The 20,766-nt window shown below is 45.4% G+C and overlaps 1 protein-coding gene across 1 annotated transcript; it reads left to right on the top strand.

The window, feature by feature from the left end:
* Positions 1-808: 808 nt before the first annotated feature.
* pbx3b (pre-B-cell leukemia homeobox 3b) lies at positions 809-15,987 on the top strand (the record flags this gene model as incomplete). Its single annotated transcript, XM_047013923.1, has 10 exons — positions 809-1,124; positions 1,654-1,895; positions 2,979-3,169; positions 4,356-4,491; positions 5,360-5,389; positions 9,084-9,249; positions 10,116-10,193; positions 10,648-10,760; positions 11,811-11,891; positions 14,193-15,987. Coding segments are annotated over 10 exons (1,443 nt in total), but the record flags the coding sequence as incomplete, so codon positions are not given.
* Between the last annotated feature and the right edge of the window lie 4,779 nt (positions 15,988-20,766).

The following is a 20,766-nucleotide window of genomic DNA, read 5'->3' as shown; positions in this document are numbered from 1 at the left end:
GTTGTGCTTTCTTTCTCGGCTTGTAGGAAAAACGGCCACGATATACAGTTAGAGAGAGAGAATGAGATGGTTTCAGTGGATACTCCAATGCTTACTGACTTACTGTAACAGGGCCCAAGGTTTAGTGTCTGGCAAAGGGACTGGTCTGATTGCCAAGCTATTCCAACACAACAGAGCAACTAATCTTCTTAGCTGGAATTCAGAGACTTGTCATATCTTAATGAAGCCTTAATGAGCTGTTTAAAATCTCTGAATTGCAAGGAGATTATTGAATCGAAACAACCTTTCTAATCTCACGTGTTAGTGGGCGCTCAGTAGTTACTGTAAATTGGATGTATTTGTATCCATTAATTGGACTGAATTGTATAACTTCACCGATTATTCACATTGACCTCTTTTCTCTGTGGAACTACTGAGCCAGCGGTCATGGTAACCGTACGCTGTACCTGATTACAATGTGCAAACCGATCTACAGGAGAACTAACAGACCTGAAACAATCATAGATCTAAAAATAAACTGACGAGATGCATTAAAGGACTCTGAGTGCGCATGTTTGTACGAGTCTGAACAGTGATGGGCATGAGCCACCACGTCACACTTTTCAGCACTATCCAGATGGGTTCAGCATCCTCTCAGAGAAGAGAAGTGCCGTCTCATAGTTGAGTGTGTGTCAGGGTATGGATGTGGCTGTTACATTTAGTCATTTAGTAGACGCTCTTATCCAGAGCAACTTACAGTCGGGAATCGAACCAATAACTTTCTGATTAATAGCCCGACTCCCAACCGCTCAGCCTTCTGACCCACCAGGGGTTCCCACAGGAGAGGCAGGCCTGGGTCCTGGTGACTCAGAGGCACTCACAGGAGAGGCAGGCCTGGGTCCTGGTGACTCAGAGGCACTCACAGGAGAGGCAGGCCTGGGTCCTGGTGACTCAGAGGCACTCACAGGAGAGGCAGGCCTGGGTCCTGGTGACTCAGAGGCACTCACAGGAGAGGCAGGCCTGGGTCCTGGTGACTCAGAGGCACTCACAGGAGAGGCAGGCCTGGGTCCTGGTGACTCAGAGGCACTCACAGGAGAGGCAGGGCTGGGTCCTGGAGACTCAGAGGCACCCACAGGAGAGGCAGGGCTGGGAGCCAGTCTATGCCCACAGGGAGTCCCCACACCAGTCATACTTTACACACCAGCCAGAGATTTTGATGCAGAGCTGCTAATCGCCCCACACTTTTAGTTCCATCTAGTTTTATATACGTGCGTCGTAATTAAATTTGCAATGTTTGCTGCAATAATAGAGAGATTGACACATATACATATGTTTTCTTAAATTGACCCTCCACCTCTCCCTCTCCTCCACCCCTCTCCTCCTCTCCCTCCCCTCCTCCTCCCCCTCTCCTCCTCCCCCTCTCCTCCACCCCTCTCCTCCTCTCCCTCTCCTCCTCCTCCCCCTCTCCTCCACCCCTCTCCTCCTCTTCCTCTCCTCCTCCCCCTCTCTCCTCCCCCTCTCCTCCTCCCCCTCTCCCCTCCCCCTCTCCTCCTCTCCCTCTCCTCCTCTCCCTCTCCTCCTCCCCCTCTCCTCCTCTCCCTCTCCTCCTCCCCCTCTCTCCTCCCCCTCTCCTCCTCCTCCTCCCCCTCTCCTCCTCCCCCTCTCTCCTCCCAGGTCTGAGTATTCGGGGTGCCCAGGAGGAGGATCCTCCGGACCCCCAGCTCATGCGGCTGGACAACATGCTCCTGGCGGAGGGCGTGTCCGGCCCGGAGAAGGGCGGAGGATCGGCGGCGGCGGCGGCAGCGGCAGCGGCGGCGGGCGGCGCGGCCGACAACTCCATCGAACACTCGGACTACAGAGCCAAACTCACCCAGATCAGACAGATCTATCACACGGAGCTGGAGAAATATGAACAGGTAGGAGACACGCGCCGATTCATTTCATTTAGCGGATACTTTGGATCCAAAACAACACACTGTACAGGGGAGGACTTGAACTTGCGACCTTTCCGGGACTAGCCATCCGTCTGGTCGAGCATTCAACAGGCTCCTCATCGTCCCCTATCACACTATCTCTCCTGGTGTCTATCCCTTTATGTGTCTATCTGAAAATGTTGCCTGTGGATCAACCACACACCTGCAACATCCTGAACAGAGCACGATATCTCCAACATGTTGTGGAACATGACAAGGCCCTGGGGAGCAGTGTGGTCATATCTGTGAAAACGAGGAGCACGATCGTCTCTTTCTCCCAGCGCTCTGCGCTTTGGCAGTGAGACGCAGATGCATTGTGGGACAACACGCGAGGTTTACCCATGATGCCTCAGCGCGCCAGAGAATTAGACTAATTTAGTCTCAGCACTCTGAGTGAAGAGGAGGCAGCTTGGCCTGCAGTGAGGACATCTTTCTTAAGGCTGTTTCCACGTTTTAATTATCTAAATGCAAATACTTACCACATTTTATTCAGAGTAATGAGCTAAAGCGCACACTCCATAAATGAGTTATTCTAATTAATCATGTATGAACTACCGGTTTAACCAAAAGCTGTTTAAACTCTCTCAGTGCCGGGGCCAAAGCCAAATTGTAAATCACCATTTGCATTCGTAGATGACTTCACCTGTTCAGTCGTTAACGCTCTCAGCAGTGGGAGGAGCAGTCCTGGTGCCCAGAGCCTAAACAGATAAAGAGAAAACAGACTACAGTTCTTACAATCATCCCAAATCACCCCCAGCAGCAAACGTGTCAGGAAGGAACCAAGGCGACACTTAACATTAAGGTTCCACCAACTACCATGTAACTCTCACACCAGTTCTTACTGAACCGGAACGACACGGTTGTCACTACTGGTAGCGCCATGTACTTGCATGGTAGGTAACGTGAGCTTCACATAAAGTGTTGCCAGGGTTACTTCCTGAGGTAAACAGGCTCGTTGGGTGGGGGGGGGGGTCGCTGAGATTCCCCCCGGCTCAGACACTCAGGTGACGTGACCTTCTCCTGCAGGCCTGTAACGAGTTCACCACCCACGTGATGAACCTGCTGAGGGAGCAGAGCCGGACCAGACCCATCTCCCCCAAGGAGATCGAGCGCATGGTGGGCATCATCCACCGCAAGTTCTCCTCCATCCAGATGCAGCTGAAGCAGAGCACCTGCGAAGCCGTCATGATCCTGAGGTCTCGCTTCCTCGATGCCAGGTCGGTGATTGTGGGTGTGTTGTGTGTCTTGTGTGTGTGTTGTGTGTGCGTGTGTGATTTGTGTGTGCGTGTGTGTCTCTGGAAAGTATGTTTTTGTTGTCCTATGGCCTCGAAAAACTAAACAAAAAAGATTTGCGTCCGATAGGATGTTTAGCCCTTTCTTTACCACACAACCTTTTGCATGTATCTTCCATTAAACGCATGTGCCATACATTAGCTCGACATGAAACAGCATTTGAGAGCATTTAAGATGAAGTGGAGTGGGGGTAAACTGGACCTGTGTGGTCGCAGAAAGCGAGGGTCACCAGCAGGTGTTCTGTGCTGCAGGTGTCGCCGCCAGTTTGGTAGACTGTAGTTGTGTGGAGAGAGAGAAAGAGAGAGAGAGAGAGAGAGAGAGAGAGAGGGGGAAGAGAGAGAGAGAGAGAGAGAGAGAGAGAGAGAGAGAGAGAGAGAGAGAGAGAGAGAGAGAGCGGGGGAACTTAAGGCCAAATAAGCAAAGCACAAGTACATTTGGTCGTATGAAGTGCAGTAAACAAGGCAAAATAAACGAATGCTCAATAACATGATAAGTAGGGCCCTGGGGACAGAGGGGATGGGGGGGGATGGAGGAGGGGGAGGGTGGGTGGCAGGCAGGCAGGCAGGAGGGGGAGGGCAGGCAGGCAGGCAGGCGGGCTGGTCTTGTTAGAGTAGCTTTGTTCCTGCTGGAGTTCCCCGGGGTTGTGGCACTTCAGGAAGGGTGCTCAGCTGTGCATGTCCTGATTTCTATAATGCAGGGAGATGCTGTCCGACTGGCTGCTCTCTCAGCAGGGCCTGGCGTCCACTGGGCCTAACACCATTACACGCCTGGACCACACATCTAGAGACCAACAGACCACATTCAACTGTGCATAGAATTGATGTGTTTACATGTGTGTGTGTGTGGGCGGTTATGTGTTTGTGTGGAAATAAATTGGTGGTGGTGGTGGGGGGGGGGGGGGGGATGGTGAAGTGTGCGTTGGTTGAGGATGGTGTTGGGAGCCCCGACACAATATTGTTCTCCTGAATCTCCCAGACTTCCATCCCTCATTATTTTCAGCATTTATGTGTGAAAATGATCGTGCAGTTTGTCCGATCCAAACGGATGAGTTCATGCTGGTCCTTGCTAACAAGCCCGCGGGCCCTTTATCTCATTCTGTCCACCACTCAGGCGGAAACGGAGGAACTTCAGCAAGCAGGCCACGGAGATCTTGAACGAGTATTTCTACTCGCACCTCAGCAACCCCTACCCCAGCGAGGAAGCTAAGGAGGAGCTGGCCAAGAAGTGCAGCATCACAGTCTCCCAGGTGGGTGACGCTCGCCTGTCTTAGGCTCAGGGTCTGGAGGGTGGGCAGGCTGGGGTGGGCAGTACTGGAGGCCCCCCCCCCCCCCCACCCCCCCCCCCCGACTTCAGTTCCTCCCAGCTGGAGGGGCGGCTAGGCCGCTCGAGCACAATGTCCTTACCTAACCCTGACATTGAGCTGGGGGTCACCTCAGCCCGGGGTGAGGCTAGTCAGTCAGAGCAGAGGCCACAGGGGAGTGGGAGGGGGAGGGGTGCGAGGGGGGTCATACTGGTCTCAGTAAGGTCCTCCTTAGCCATTCATGCTAGCCTATCCTGCCATTTGCTTTCTCATTCCCATCCGCCATGTGTGTCCTCTCTGTCCGCTCAGGGCTCTACGTCCTCTGTTCTGATAGGCCACTGCTGCTGTCAGTCTGGTCTCTGGCACTGAGTCCCACCAGTCCATACACAGCCCATGCTAATAACGGGAACTCCCAGGTGTGAGGCTGAGATACCAGTGTCTAGGGACTCTGCCAGCTGACAGCAGGTGGCGCTGTTTAAAAGACCAGGTCATTTCATGTGACTCTCCCGCTTTTTTTTTCTTCGAAAAAGCCTCTTAGTTGGGTTAACCTGAAGGCAATAGTACCCCCTCACACCAAACCCATTCAAACCCACTCTCCATTGTGCTTCATATTTTGTACTAAGTACATAGTAATTCATGGTTGTAGCCACTGGCCAAACATTTTTAGAGTAAGATTTCTGATGATCTATAAAATAAGAATCGATCTTTTAATGTTCTCTCTTTTTTGTCTGTGGGGAGGGGATGTGGAGGGGTATTTTCTAGTGCAGGAATGAGGAGTCAGAAACTGTAAAAGCCCATTCTTTTTTGCCTTCAGGGGGTGGGGAGCACCATCACAGTATCACAGGTATGTCCTGACTTCTCCTGCACCACTGTTGATGTTCTCATTCTCTGTACCCTCCCTTGGTTTCTGTATTGTGCACCTTCACAGTCCAACACTGCACACAGACCCCACCCCCACCCCCTCCCAGCCTCACCTCAGTGGACTGATAACCCCCCCCCCCTTTTTTTGTGGAGATCCTTGTGATGCCAAACCCAGATGTATAACACTGGACAAGTCTTGTAGCTTCACTGCAGGCTTGGCTGATCCTCCATAGGAATGTGCTACTGTAGCTGTGTCTTCTGATTGAAGCTAACAGGGATCTTTGTGTCCTTTTCATAGACGGCTACTGTTTATTTCACGTCATGACATTATACACTCACATTCACACCCACCCACCCACCCCATGTTCTGTATTTGCTTTGATGGTGTCACATTTTGTTTACTGCCACGCCCATCACAAAAACTGCTTTCACACAAGTTTTCTTTTTGTATTTGTTTGTTTGTTTTTGACTTCTGTCGTAGCGGTAGTAATGTCCATCTCTCCACCTTGTCCTGCTCGAGTGTGCCTTGTGTTCGTTGAAGGGAATCAGACCGGGAACTCCAGTGCTCCCTGAGAGTCACGCTAAACAGGTCGCTGCAAGTTCCCACGAGAACAAAACGGGTCTGTGGAGAAATAAGAGGGCTTTTAAGAATTCACTTGAAGTCATCTCAAACCCCATTAGCAAGGCTTCCCTTGACAAGCTCAGGCCACTGCAGGCATTCATATTGACTACTTTCTCAGTGCTTCAGTTCGCTCTAGCTAAGTGAGTATACTGTAGCAAGGGGCTGTGACTGAGCTCTATGCAGAGTCTAAGTCCTAAGTACCTTTTCTCAGAGCGCCCCAGAGCCTGAAACTGGAGATGAAGTTACTCTGCTTCTCAGGGGATCCGGCCTGAAATGGGCTTGTTGTCAAACTGTTGGCTGTGCCTACATTACCCAGCACTACCTGCTCCTGTTGTATTCACAGAGCCTGGAATTAGTGGTGTTTTACGACTAGTGTGCAATTGTGTGAGACTGTGTGAGACTTGTTTAGCGGTGAGGACAACAACATATCCTGAGATTATTCCGTCCAGCGCAGACGGGTTTGTTGGTACCAGCGACGCTAACCGTGATGTGAGGGGATCTCATGATGTTGTTCGAGATATTACCTCACTTCACAAGGCAATGGGCCTCTAAGTGCAGGAGACAGGCTTATTATTTCACTCTGTCAGGTTGCATGCAAGACAGCTGGCCTCCCAAACGATGGCGTGGGATTGGACGGTCGTGGTTTGTATCGGGGGGTTTATGAATGTGTCAGGGGCCATCATTGATATAATCTCCAGGCAGGGTTGCTGGGCAGTAACGCTACCCCCCCCTCCTCCTCCACCCCTCCTCCCCCCTCCTCCCCACTCCTCCACCCCTCCTCCTCCCCCCTCCTCCCCCCTCCTCCCCCCTCCTCCCCCCTCCTCCCCCTTCCTCCCCCCGGCACAGACGTGCAGCCCTGCACATTGTCCAGAGACAGACTCTCGGACACGTTGGCTCACAGACCGGGGTCATAGCTTGCCATCCTCAAATGAGCGACATTTATCAATTTTTCAGATCATTATATATTTAACAGAAGGATGTCTTGAGCTTAGGTGTTAAGTATTCATGATCCCTCCTCTATTATTTATAGCGTTAGCAGCACAGCCGGCGAGACCACCTTTGCCTGGGTAATAAAAGACCCCATTGCAGATCCCCTGTAAGGCTCCCTTAAGATAGCGTTCCAAAACCAGTTGTATTTAGGTCTTCGAACACTTCTGCGTTCTCTTTCGAAGACAAGAGCAGTGTATTGACCCGGAATGGGGTGGAAATGATAGTGAATTATTAAGTCCAGTCGTAGGGGCCTCTCCCGTGGGTCGCTGAGAACCACCCTGGTGTCGTGTTCTTGTGAGGAGTCGTTGCGTGGCCATTACACAATCACTCCCTCTGAGGCAGTGTGCTGTGCATCGAGGTCAGGAAATCCACTCGGAGAACCTGGATCTCACTATACAGAGCAGCCAATTGAATGCACGGCCTACCACAAGATAAAAGGGAATTAGTTCTGTGGATTGGGTTGTGGTCTCTAGCATGGTGCCTGCATTTACACAATGTTTAGCTGAACCCGGGAATCACTGGAGCCAGAGTTCAGTGAGCAGGAGAGAAATGTGAGGAGAGCAGGGGATTGGCCTCGTAATACCCGGGGTGTTGCAACAAGAACTCTCCGGGCTTGCAACACCATACAGTGGCAGGATGCAGTCATAGCAACTCTGTCCCAACTAACTAGGTTCTGATCATGTTCAGGTAAATGAAGGCGTTTGCATGGAATTCCATTTCCTCCCCTTCCATTCCAATCACTTTATCAGAAACAGAGCAGTTTATGGATAGAATCTCTGTTATGTTCATTAGCTTCTACTGTTGCACACTTAATTCAGCTTATTACATAATTTATTTGACACTTAATATAATATGATGAAATATTAAGTGACAGAGCATTTTTTATTTTGTTTAGACAGTTTGCAGATTGTGTGGCTCTACTCGCATCAATTGTGAAGTAGTGCTCAATTAATAGCTAAGACGATATTGATCCGAAAGAAATAAAAATGTTTGATTGTACAAAACATAGTGATAGAAATGCCAGCACTAAGATTTGCTTGATCTATCTTAGTGCAGTGCTCTGTGATCTATACGCTAGATACCCGTCCTGCCCTTAAAATACTCCCTAAGCAGGTTAAGTAGAAAGGATGGTTGCTAGTGCTTTCATTGCTTCCAATTAAACCTTGCTTGTTAGTTTAACCTCTAGGTAAACCCATCAAACAATTGATGTCAAGGAAACCCTGCCAACACAGGGCCTCGACTGAATAGTCATTAATTTTAATTGCCTATATATGAAAGATTTAGAAGCACAGAGACATGCGGGGTAGCAGTGATATGATGCCATGCCTTTGGTTTGCGGCTGTAGAGTGGCCAGTGTGCTGGAGGTATAAAACTGTAAGCGTGGAGGTGGAAATTAAATATAGCGTCATTAGGTGCAGCTGGTCTCGGAGCAGGCAGACACACGGACCTGGCACAGCGACAGGACGGTCATTTATAGTACCATCACAAAACAACCATCATCTCATTATTATTACTGTATCATTGCAGAGCCAGGGTTCACCATCGAATAATCGTTTTCCCTCGAACCCGCCTCCATGGTGCTGCATGTCCTCGTGCAGAACGGGGAGAGGCAGGGAAGGTGTTCATTTAGAAAGGAAACGAGTTTCCTGCATTTCCTCTGAACACACACTTTTCCCATTCACGTATATTAAACTCAGTTCCACACTTTAGACTACATTGGTCTGCATCAAGTGCCATGCCGAACAAGTGTTTCCTTAACAACTGGCACGGCACGCATTGTCATGAAACGAGATGAACTTTGTGTTGTGGGAGAAAATCAGCCCCCGGTGTGTTGGTTTTATCTGGAGACAAACAGAGAGAATGTCATGCTCCCGTTCATGATAACGCACAACTGATTCCCTATTACGGCTTAATTAACCAGTGTACCCAGTGGACATTACTGCGTGGGCTGGGAATTGGGTACTTGATGGAGCCAAACGTGACATCTTGAAGCAATCACACTGCTGAGTGCACAGTGTCTGTCTGAGGTTCTGACACACAGGCTCCCTCTGTGCCCCTCCCTCAGGTCTCCAACTGGTTCGGCAACAAGAGAATCCGCTACAAGAAAAACATCGGCAAGTTCCAGGAAGAGGCCAACCTCTACGCCGCCAAGACCGCCGTAACGGCAGCCCACGCCGTGGCCGCCGCCGTGCAGAACAGCCAGACCAACTCCCCCACCACCCCCAACTCTGGTAGGCACCCCACACCACCACCACCACCACCACCACACAGGCCCAGGAACTGCCACCTACCCACAGCCCACCTCACATCGCTCCCAGCTCCAGGAGACTCCCCCCCCCCACCTCACACACAGACCCACACTGTGCCACCCACAGCCAGACCCACTCCCCCCCAGCCCCCATCACCTCACCCCCTCTCATGCACCATTGTCCCAGGCAGGCAGGCAGGCAGGAGTGACAGGTTGCGCCCCCCCCCCCCCACACTCTCCCCCCCCCTCCCGCCTAGGGATCGCACAGTCTCCTGGCTTTCAGACAGTTGATGCCGAATAAGACAGGCAAACTCATGCATAAAGAGAACGTTGTGAACCGAAAACACGTGTATTTTTGGCAAAAAGACAACAGTTCAGAATGATGTCACTGGGGTCTCGTGGTGTTCCCCTGGCTCTTCTTCAATCCCCATTTTTGTCACAACGAATTCCACAGCATATCAGAGCGTTGAATTCAAGACAGATTTCTTTTTTTAAATGAAGGGGGGACGGGGGGACGACACACAGCTACAGCACATAACTATGTGAATACTCCAACCTAAAACACTGCTACTGAAACCTACAGTACTGAACACTACAAATCACATATGCTAACATCATGCTAAGCTAACTTGTAAAATGTACAGTGTAACTGTGATGTGTTAGTGAGTGTAGCCGTGACTGAGCTACAGAGGGGATACACCAAAGCTTTGAAAAACAGTGCAAATATAAAGTATGTACAGCAGAAAATTAAGGATTCTAAGTGCACAGTTCGAAGTTCGAGTGTTTCCGTAGAGCCGACCAGATGTGGTAAAGTTTCATGAAGTAGTACCCCCTCTCTCTTGCTCTCAGGATTCCAGATGAAAGATGAAGAATTTCAGCTGGACTCTGCAGAGAGCAAAAACAGTCTTTTAACCAACATGTTCACTGGTACTGCTCTTTTAATAAACTTTTTGATTGTCCTTGTCCTTGCCATGTTATGTTGTTATCCCCCACTGACAATAGATAGGCCGTCAGTGATGAGGAAATGTTAGGAGCCCCTAGTCCATCAGCCACACAGAGACTGGCTCCCCTGTCATGTGATGTCTGTTTTGTTTGTTGACCCTGTCTGTCTGGTGACAGTCTGCACACCTCTCAGAGTTAGGCCTTGTTTGTCCTATCTATCTTGTTTCTCTTCCTTCCTTATCTTTCTTTTCACGTTTCTTTGACTTTGTCGTGTTGCTTGTCTCTAGGATTCTTTCTCTCTGTGTTACTAGGTGTGTGTGTAGTGTATGTAGGTACAGTATGCTTGTTTGTGCGTGAGCGTGTGCACATGCTGTGTGTGGTGGTGTCTCTTTCCTGACAGCTGTCTGGTTATTCAGCTACTTACATCTTCCCTTTTCAGGTTCGTCAGGGTCATTTAACCTCCCAAACTCTGGGGACATGTTCTTGAGCATGCAGAGTCTGAATGGGGATTCTTACCAAGGGCAACAAGTCGGAGCCAATGTGCAGTCACAGGTAGGACCAACGCTCAAGGCCAGGTCCAGCGCTACCAGCCGTCCTTGTCTCGACTGTGCACGGCGCCATCCACAATGCAGATTGACGTGCAGTACATAAGACCTGCTGGCCGTTCCCCGGCCAGGCCCATTCCCACTGTGAGGTCTCCACTGTAAAAGTGGACTTCCCTGACATATGCTCCTCACCATCTGGGCTGAACCCTAAAGTGTACACTGACTCACATTCGCTTTGGATGAAATATCCCAGGCCCGCTAAAGCGATCCCACCCCATTGATATCAACATTTAAACATGTATGCTGTTACATTATCAATTAAGCTTCAGATGGGTCGATGAATTCGTCTTGAGTATGTTTGAACAGACTTAGTTTTGTGAGTGCATTTGGCTTTGACTTGAGCTCTTGGGTTGGTATTGGGTTTATGGTACTGTGTTTTTTCCTAATTCTTTCCTCTTCCTGTACACTCTCCTGTCTTTGTTACATGTAGTGTTGTGATGATTGTGTTTGTCCTTGCAGTCAGTTGTACTTTAGGGCCACATAAACATTTAAAAGGTTAGCGGTAGCTATGGTGACAGTGATTATTATGTAAGCGCTTAATAGTTATTAGCTCCTTATAGACAATGTATCACTTTTATGTCATTCGTTATTCTATAGCTTCATTATAATTAATGTCAATGTACTTTGTTACATTGCCACTCAAAGTACATTGATTGTCACAGTTTCTTACGTATACAAGTCCCCTCTATAACTTTTTTCATAGAAACTGATTTATTCAAGGGTGGAATATGTACACGTCGCTTTGGTTATCTAGAACCATACTACCTTTCACCACACAGTGGCCATGAGTAAAGCTCATATTAAGTAAGCCTTCAACTCATGTGGATAGGCTGGTTAGTGTGTTTGAATGTTTCCAGAGTGCTTTCCCAACTGGGCCATGTGCTGTATGTTTGATTACGTGGCATTGAGCATGTGTATAAGGACTATCGTCTATGAGAAAGTGAACTGACAAGCTTGCCCGCATTCTCTCTCTCTCTCCCGTTGTGTGTATGTTCAGGTGGATACCCTGCGACATGTTATCAGTCAGACAGCAGGATACAGTGAGGTTCTGGGAGGGAACGCCATGTACAGTCCACACGTAAGTCCTCATGTGTTCCTGCTCTTCCAGATGTAGCCTAGATGCGATTTGGTGTTACCGCACGATTGTAGTGTTGCACTGTTAAACCTATTTTATGTTCATTTATTTGTGCTTTCTGTACTGAAACCTCATGCCTAAAAACTACAAACATGCGATTAAGGCTAAATCAAAACACCAATTTGTCCTCTTTTCTCTTGTTTATCCTACAGTGTTGTGTTTTATGTTTATGTTTGAAGGTATCACAAACCAAAGGTACATTTAGTGAGAGGTGTTGTAAAACCAGCAGCTCAAACAGTATCTCTGCTAATAAAACCACGTTCCACTAAGCATCAGCCGGTGATGTTCTGTAAGTTCCTGAAGCAGGGAGATGACACTGATGACTGTGCGCAGGTGTTTTCATTTGTAGATAAAAACTGAATCAAATAAATCACACCCAGATCACAGCCCAGACAAGAAAAGAAAAAACATGCGTTTTGAGTTTAATAGTTTTGCTTTTATAATAAGCATGTCTCCAGCTGGATGGAAATAAAAAGGTCTTTAGTTGGGTTTCATTTCGCTGTTTTGAATGCTTCAGAGGATCTACCATCATGATAAAATCAGAGCCGGATAGCCTGCAGGCTCTTCCTGGTGTGAACTCTATCTTCCTTGATGAGGGTTGATATGGTATGTTCTTTTTTAATATGCTGCATAAAATAAAGCCATCAGAGTAAAGATTAATTCATTGACGTGAGAGAGAGAAAGAAGAGAGAAACGCAGAGGAGAAATAAATTGTAACTGACATCTTTCTCTCAGCCATATCAGAGAACAAAATATTTGCGTTTTATTCTGCCGTTTCTGTGACAGCAATGTTGACAAAGCTTTCTTTCACCTTAGAATATCTTTCCTGCTGGCTAAAATTACTATTGAGAGGAAATCTCTTGAGGTAGTATGTAGATTTCAAAATAAATATAGTTGACAAAGTACATAACTTAAGATGTGCTTCCAAATACAAACATATAATATAGAATATTTAAAACAATAGGCTATATTGTTTTTACATTTCTACTGAGGATGACCATTACACAGTGCAGTGGCTTCATCTTTTAAATTGCACTGGAATGGCTCAGGCTAAACTGTGTTGAAATTGAACAGACACTAAAGACTATTGTTTGTTTTCAAAGAGCTTAGTGTCATCTAGTGTTTGTGGAGGGCCCTTTAGCCGTGAGCCTTTCAGAGGAAGTGTCAACTTCTAGCAAGCTCAAATGAAGTGCTTCACACTCTCTCTCAAGGTTTCTCACTTTCCTGCTCGGTTTAGGACAGGGTTCACTGAATTACCACAGCACACAAAATAAACCTCACCGAAAAGTCAATACGTCAAACAAGGCATCTGAGAATGTACTTTTGTACATTCGGTACAACGTTCTGAGTCTGAGGAATCCAAATCGAAGCGTACAGCCTACACATACCAGGGGAGGAAAATAATAATAATAAAAATGATATTGTACAATGCTCCGCATGGGTGCCACAGCTCTTAGCGTGCCACGCAGCAAAAGGGATTGTTTTGAATAATGAAGGGCATCATAGATAAATTAGCATACGCTAACCTTTTGCTTTGTTCATGGTGATGGAGGGTATCCAGCAAAGGCTAGTTTCTGCCGCGAGCCAAGCCCAGTCAGGCTGGCTCAGACGGGCTCTCTCTGAAAGGCCGTGGCCTGTCGCTTCCACTCAGCATCCCCCGCCTCACCCAGCCCCAGCCTTCCTCCTTCCTGACTGACATTAGAATATGTAGCGACAAGCTGTCTGCCAAAGCTGAAATCTGATTAGACATTGATTTCAGGGATCTCTCCTATTGGTTGACACACAAGGATTTTTGTTTTGGTTTTTTTCTTCCTCCTCCTGGAGTCGCATTGCTTATGCTAGTGTAATGCAGAAGAATGCCCACCAGCTTGTGAGATCAAAGTACTGGATCATATGAAACATTGATTTTTATTAATTAATTCACAACAAATCTATATTCCTTAATCCATCATTGTGTAACCGAGAAGAAATGGTTGAACTCACTCCTCAGAAGTATAAATAGATATACGGCATACTGTGGAGTAGCTGGCTTGTTGATTGGTTGTAGTCATCCGGGGTGCGCATGTCAGAGGGAGGGAGCTGTGCGAGACTATGACACCTGTTAAACTTGCACAGAATTTCCTCACATGCTATTTAGCAACATTTCTCAGCATAAAACTACATTTCCTTCATTAAGGATGAAAGTTTTAATTACAACTATTATTTTTGTTTTGTGTGGTGATTATCTGTATGTTCTCTTTCCAGGCTAACGGATGGCAAGATGCAACTACTCCATCTTCTGTGATTTCCCCGACAGAAGGACCAGGGAGCGTGCACTCTGATACTTCCAATTGATCTGTTTCCGCTGCGCCTGATCTCTTTGCTGGGTAGCCTGGACATTCACAGACTGGCCAACCAGAAAAGGATTTTCTTTTCTTTTTTTAAAAAAAAATAAGAAAGTGTGCTGCGTCCACCAGAATCATCTGCTTTCCACGCTGTGGCTACATTGTTGGCTCCTAATGTTTTCTTGGTAGTTTATTGTGGTATCTCGATCTTCATAAGTCTTGCTACTATGATTCACCATCTTTTCTTTGTTTGTTGTAGGGGTAAGCACATTGATGTAAAGCTTAAACTAAGACCCAGACCTTTATAGTTTACAATTACGCTCAATAACACTTTCCTGGAACAGAATGATACATTGTCTCTCAAGCTAAATATAGCCTAAGTGCTGGATAACATTATGTGTTGTCGTATATATTTTAGTACATTCTTAATTTGCAATGCAATATACCTAGCTATATATAGCTATATATCTTTTTTGTCATATCTTTTTCACTTGCTTACAATTTCCTTGGCTCTCTGGATGTTTCTCACCTAGGCCAACCAGCTTCTAGTTAGCAACCAAGCAGGGGTTTTTTTTGTCAAACGGAAGGACTGAAGTCAGCCAGTTTAGCTCCTGCAGCTCCATGTTGACTGGTGTTGTCATCTCACTATCTGCTGTTGTTTTACTTTCTGTTGTTTGCCTTACTGCACATGCAGTGTTTTATCGAGCCTTTGTTTAGTAGCATGGACGGTCGAATTGCATCAGCCTACAGACTTGGGATGAAAACCGCTATGAGCTATTGTTTTGAGAATAATATCGTAACATCCACTGTTTCGAATATGATGTGAGGTGAGGAAAATATCAATTGATATTGTTCCGTTTTGGGCTAATCATGTATTTAGTTTTTGTTTTAACAGTAAAGCTACCCACCTTCATTTTGACACACATATGGATACCAGTCACCTAGCATAGGTTGTATATAATATAGCTTAAGAGTATTTATACTTCTCACCAATCAATACACGCCTCTATTACCTCATTCAAACTCATAGAAACCAATAGATTTTCAACATGTCTTTAGCTTAGAGTGGCCACTTACTACCTCTAAACGATCTCACCATCATAGGTTTTTGTCCCCATTATTTAACATTTTATATGTAGTTACGTTAATAACATCTTATCATTACATCTTGTAATACCGTAAACTCTTTTTTTTTTTTTTCATGTAATCTAATGTAAATTTTAATCTTTTAAGAAAAGAAAGTTGCAGTGTTGCAACGTAAAAATGACAAAAACTAGAAAAGTGATGTTGATGATATTAATACTACAGTATAAATATGGAGAAAATGACAACAAAATAGGAAGAAAATTGTTGGTGAACATTTTGAATAGGGAAGGGAAGGGGGAAAAATGTTGATAAATTAACCCTAAACAGTAAAACTGTTGTACATACTGAAGAACATTTTGAATGTTGCTCATCTTGTTACTAAATCACGCAAAAAAAAAAAGATTATAAAAACTGTAATGCATAGAGTGGTCTCAGTATTCAGAACTGTACATTTCAAGCTCTGTTTGACAGGGTTCAAAGTTTCTTTCTCTTTTTTTGTATTGTATGTGATTCTGAGACTGATAAAGTCATGACAAATGATTTGTGGCAGTGATTCTAATGTATTAAAGATGTTTAGTGTTTCTTTATAACCAGACTACACCCTTGACTGAAAAGTCTTCCCTGTGGTAGTTGTGTAATTTCAAACATGAATAAACCTTTTGCTTTCATGATATTAGAACTGTTTTTATTTCACTAAACACATATTCATTTGTAATGTATAGTTGTTTATTGATGCTATGAATATAAAAAGCAACTTCCAATTATCGTACCGCACTATTTAAGTGTAATTTAATCTAATTTGAAACTGTGGTTGGAAGCTGAAGACTGAATTGAGCTTAGTTTGGAGGTTACTATTGACCAGACATACTTTGTGCAATTAAATGAAATGTCAGCCGCTTCTAATTCAAGTTATTCAGTCGGTATGTGGTGGAAAGGCTGTTTCAATGGGTCACTGGTTACCAATTTAAAATGGGAATCGACATCCATTTTCTTCTACTTTCTCAGTGGCCGTCCTAAAAAGTATTTATTTGATTGTTTCTCTGAAAAGTTTGGAGGGAGCCATTACAACCAACACTATACCAACCTGCTTGATAGATGTACTGTTCAATACTGTTTCAATTAAATAGTCCTGTATCCTCTTCATTTGTATGGAACACTACATGCTTTACACCCAGATTACTCATATTAAAAAACACGAACAAACGTGTTTGGGTTCCAAAAGGACATGTCTAAAGGACCTTTTAGAATGAAGACAGAGGGTGACTGTTTCAGTAGTCTCTAGGTTCATTAAAGGCAACCGTTTTCTAAGTAAAATTTACCATGAAAAGCATGCATCATTAAATATGGAAATAGTGAATTATATTAGCAATCTGTGGGATCTGAGCTGACGCCAATTAAATTAAAGAAAGATATCATTTATTTTATTAAGGTAGAGTTCATATTCTGTTAAATGTGAAATTTAATTTTCTAGTCATTTGATTTATTGCTGGTGTGGGACAGTACATTGTTCAAAGACCCATGTTACATTTCAATAGGATAGTGTTGTTCAGACACATACAATTCAAGCCTCTCTTATTGCCTTGCACTACATCAAATGACATTTGCTCGAGTTAAAAGATAAATTAATAAGCGCATTTGAAAGAGTACATACAACAAATCAACCTATTCTTCATTTGTGTCTTTAAATATTTCAGCACATTCCTGTTATTTCACTCTAGAGGGGGCTTTTCTCCAGTTTTTTTCAATTAATGTTTATTAAATATGACATCATAAAAACAAGCGTTTCCTTTCCCACTGTGGGTTATGAGCAAATCTGATCAGGGAATAAGAACAACAATTTCATATGATTTCAGCTTTTACTGTTAGTCCGAGTGAGGGTGTTACTGTAAATAGTAAACTTTGAGACTTTTTTCAGTTTTCAGTCTTCAGCCGAGGTAGATGACATATTAATGTACTTTTACTGTCTTTTACCCGTTTCAGGCATTCGTATCAGTTCTTACATAAAGCTTTTGAACACATTAAGCTGATTATCCTTTGCCAGAACTTGCTGCGTCTGACACTACTGTAGCACTCAACTCAGTACAGTGTACAGACCAGTCTGATTTATTAAGAGAGAACCGAAAGGGCCATAGTGAGAGTACAGTAGATTAGGACAGCTGATTCCCATGCAGAGATGAGTCCAGACTGGCCTTTGAGCTTTAAACAGTTCAGTTAATTAACATTTGCTCCCACCTATCCTTGCATCTCTGGATTTCATTTTCAATTCCATTCCAAAGCGTATTGAAGTCATTTGACCATTACCTCTCTGTCTCTCTGTCTCCTCTTTCTCTGTCTCTACCACGTGCCCTCTCTCTTCTCTTCTGCTACTGCTGTACGAGCAATTCCAGCTTCCTCCTCGAACTGATGGTTGCTTTAATGTACCTTTTTGGGGAAAGGCAGGTTCAGGGATGGAAGGCGTATGACAGGAGACACAGGTTCTCTGTACGTCTCAATAGAGTAATGTCAGCAGGCGTGGCAAGTCTTTGTTCTGGTAAGGTGTACTAACATCAAATCCCCAAATAAGGGAAGATGTTTTCTGTAAAATATTGTTCTTCCAGGTCAGGTGTATAAATGCCTGTGTTGATGTATTCGGTGTGGTAGAGAGTCGGATCTCCGGGCTGGATGTGATGGGAAGTCATTACTGTAGCTTGTGGTCTGATACTGAGCGTGCTCAATCCCTTGCTGCAGCATTTATATTTCATAGCTCATGTTTCACACAGTATTAACAGCTGTGGCGTGTTTCAAACATCTGCAGACAATTACTTCAAGTTTACTTGGCTTTGTAATAATAGCATGTTTTCCTCCCGCAACCCTCTCAAAAGACAACGTGCTGCAAATCTTTGACAGGTGTGCAGGCGTTTGCTCAAGAGACACCTCAAGTTGGATTTTTACTGCATTATTTAGTCCTCTTGAAGTAAACAAACAAATTCTCGACAATCATCATGTGCTACTGAGTCAGTAGTGCGTTCTGCATTTCACCTGCTCGAAAGCAGACATTAAGGATTCATATCAACTCTGCAACTCCTCCCATTGGCCTGCGTTGACTCCACCTGCCCCTTTAAGTGTGTTACGGCACAGTGCTCATCTACCCTCTGATTTGCTCACGATCTCCTCAGACCTTTCTGTATTCACCTTACCTTGTTCCACCTACTTCCTCTCTTCAGCAGGGCTCAGGTCTGGCTCCAAAGTCTGGTTTGGGTATAATAACTTGACACTTCACATTGCATTAGTCTTAGTCCCCACAACAAGGTTATGTGACCTACAGTGTCAGGGAGCATACTCCGATCTTGCCTGGAGTAGCTATTTATCAAAACAGCTTTGGGCCACCGATGATTCAGAGCAGAACAAATACGGATGTAGAGCAACTCTGCCGAGGCCATGTTTGTCTGGAAATCACAAGTTATTGACCACAAAAACACACCCCATCTTTGTGTGCCAAGGTTTTTTTTGTGTGTTTGTTTTTTTTTCCACCAATCATAGCCCTGATGTGATAGATAATGAATCTTACTATTCATCAGAAATCCTTGCCTCCTATGTTAGGGGTGTGAATGTCGCGAACATACATAGACATTTTCCATCACATGCAATATTTTGATATTTAGTTAATTCATTAGCTTTATGCATGCCGTCTGTGTGGTTCTCCATAAGGAGATGAGCGTAGAGGCTGGCCAAGTGTTGAGCAGGCCTGTGCAGGGAGAGGGGGAGACCCAGGGCCAAGGAGGAGGAGGCTGCTACTGTGAACCCTGAGGACGTCATTAGGAGACCAGTGACCTCACTGGTGCAGCACTCCCAGCATGCCACCCACTGGCATGATGTCATACTTGACATGTCAGCTCCCATCACATAACCTTTGGCCACTAAAATGGCACATGGATACTGACCATTCAGGAATGTTATTGTGACAAAACAGAACGTGTTGACTGGTAATTCAACTGAACTGATGACAGCAGACATGAGTCAATGGTCTGTTTAGAAGTTGTAACATCTCAAAAACGATACTTTTGTTTTGAACCACGCCTGTTAGTATTTTGACACTGGTTGTAATGAGAAAATTCTAATGTATTCGAAAACAGCCCATGGACATCCAGCATGGCACAGTTAGCAGAATTATGGCTAACATGCCTGCAGGTCTTCATGAACATGTTTGACTTCTTTTCCCAGTTATCTAAAGGTTTGTCCGTGAGCTAATCCTTGATTTGCTCTGTGGTAGGTAAGTAAGTAAGTAAGTAAGTAAGACTTTATTTATATAGCACATTCCATACAAGAATTGTAGCTCAAAGTGAGTCTGGGCAAACAAAGGCACCTGGGCGAAGGCTGCTAGTTACAGTTAAATGGAAAAGCAAATTTGTGTTCAGTGTTACCTGTGTGCTGCAGTGCTAGCCATGTGGAGTACCCTGGCTCTGACCCCTGAACTCTGCCCTGGCCCCAAGTCTCTCAGTCTCACCTTAGCAGCAACAAAAAAGAAGGAAAAAGGAAGTTCCAGGTGAGCCCTGTGCTTTGAAAAGGCAAAGACACAAACTACGACTCACAATGCAAAACACAAAATGCAGCAAAAACCATCGTTAGCATTTTTTGTGGACTCAAGGTGGGGGCTGATATTTAGGGAATGAATAGAAAATGGCATTAACTCTATCAACCTCAACCCCCGCACGCCTTCCACCTCTAACACACACACACACACACTCTCTCCCCCTCTCTCTCTGTGTGAGCGCTGGGTCTCAGAAGCTAGTACGTCCCCGTGTCTGCTTCCTGGTGTCTGGGAGCTGGGGTCTTAAAGGCACCAGGATCAGCTTCCCTCTGTGGCTGTTGTCACTAGCATGGACTCCGCTAATTCATCTTGCTAATGGCGGACGGCTCGGTTGGGCAAAATGATTGTGATTTCCCTCCTTCCTGTGGACTCTGGGCAGTAGCTTCTCCTTCCTCTGGTTCTAACGACCTCATCAAGAAATATACCAAGAGCAAGAAATCACTTCCTGCTGTCAGTTTGCTGAAACATTTATTTGTATTTCATGCATTACCTACAGCTAAAACAAGGTGCTGCAACTTAATTTAATTCCTCTATATTACAATATACAGACTCAGTAATGACTTCTAATGACATCAAAGTTCAATTACAACACGTTTCGGTTAATTGTATTAACAGTGTTATGTACAGTATATATTAACGGTACACTTCAGAATGTGAGTTAAACGGAGTAAGCGCGGGCAGTCAGACTCACTGGAGCATGATTCTCAGGAGAGCTGCAGACATGGAACGACCCCTGCCTGATCTCACTCAGGAGGAAGGTCGTCGGCACACAAATGAAGAACATGAGAAGTGGTTGGAGGCCTAATCAAGTCCTCAGACTGCACTCACTGGGAGCAATTAA

This window comes from Hypomesus transpacificus, unplaced genomic scaffold (genome assembly GCF_021917145.1).
Source record: "Hypomesus transpacificus isolate Combined female unplaced genomic scaffold, fHypTra1 scaffold_208, whole genome shotgun sequence".
Taxonomy (NCBI): domain Eukaryota; kingdom Metazoa; phylum Chordata; class Actinopteri; order Osmeriformes; family Osmeridae; genus Hypomesus; species Hypomesus transpacificus.
The sequence above is the reverse complement of the archived record's forward strand: the minus strand, read 5'-3'. Positions and strand labels throughout refer to the sequence as shown.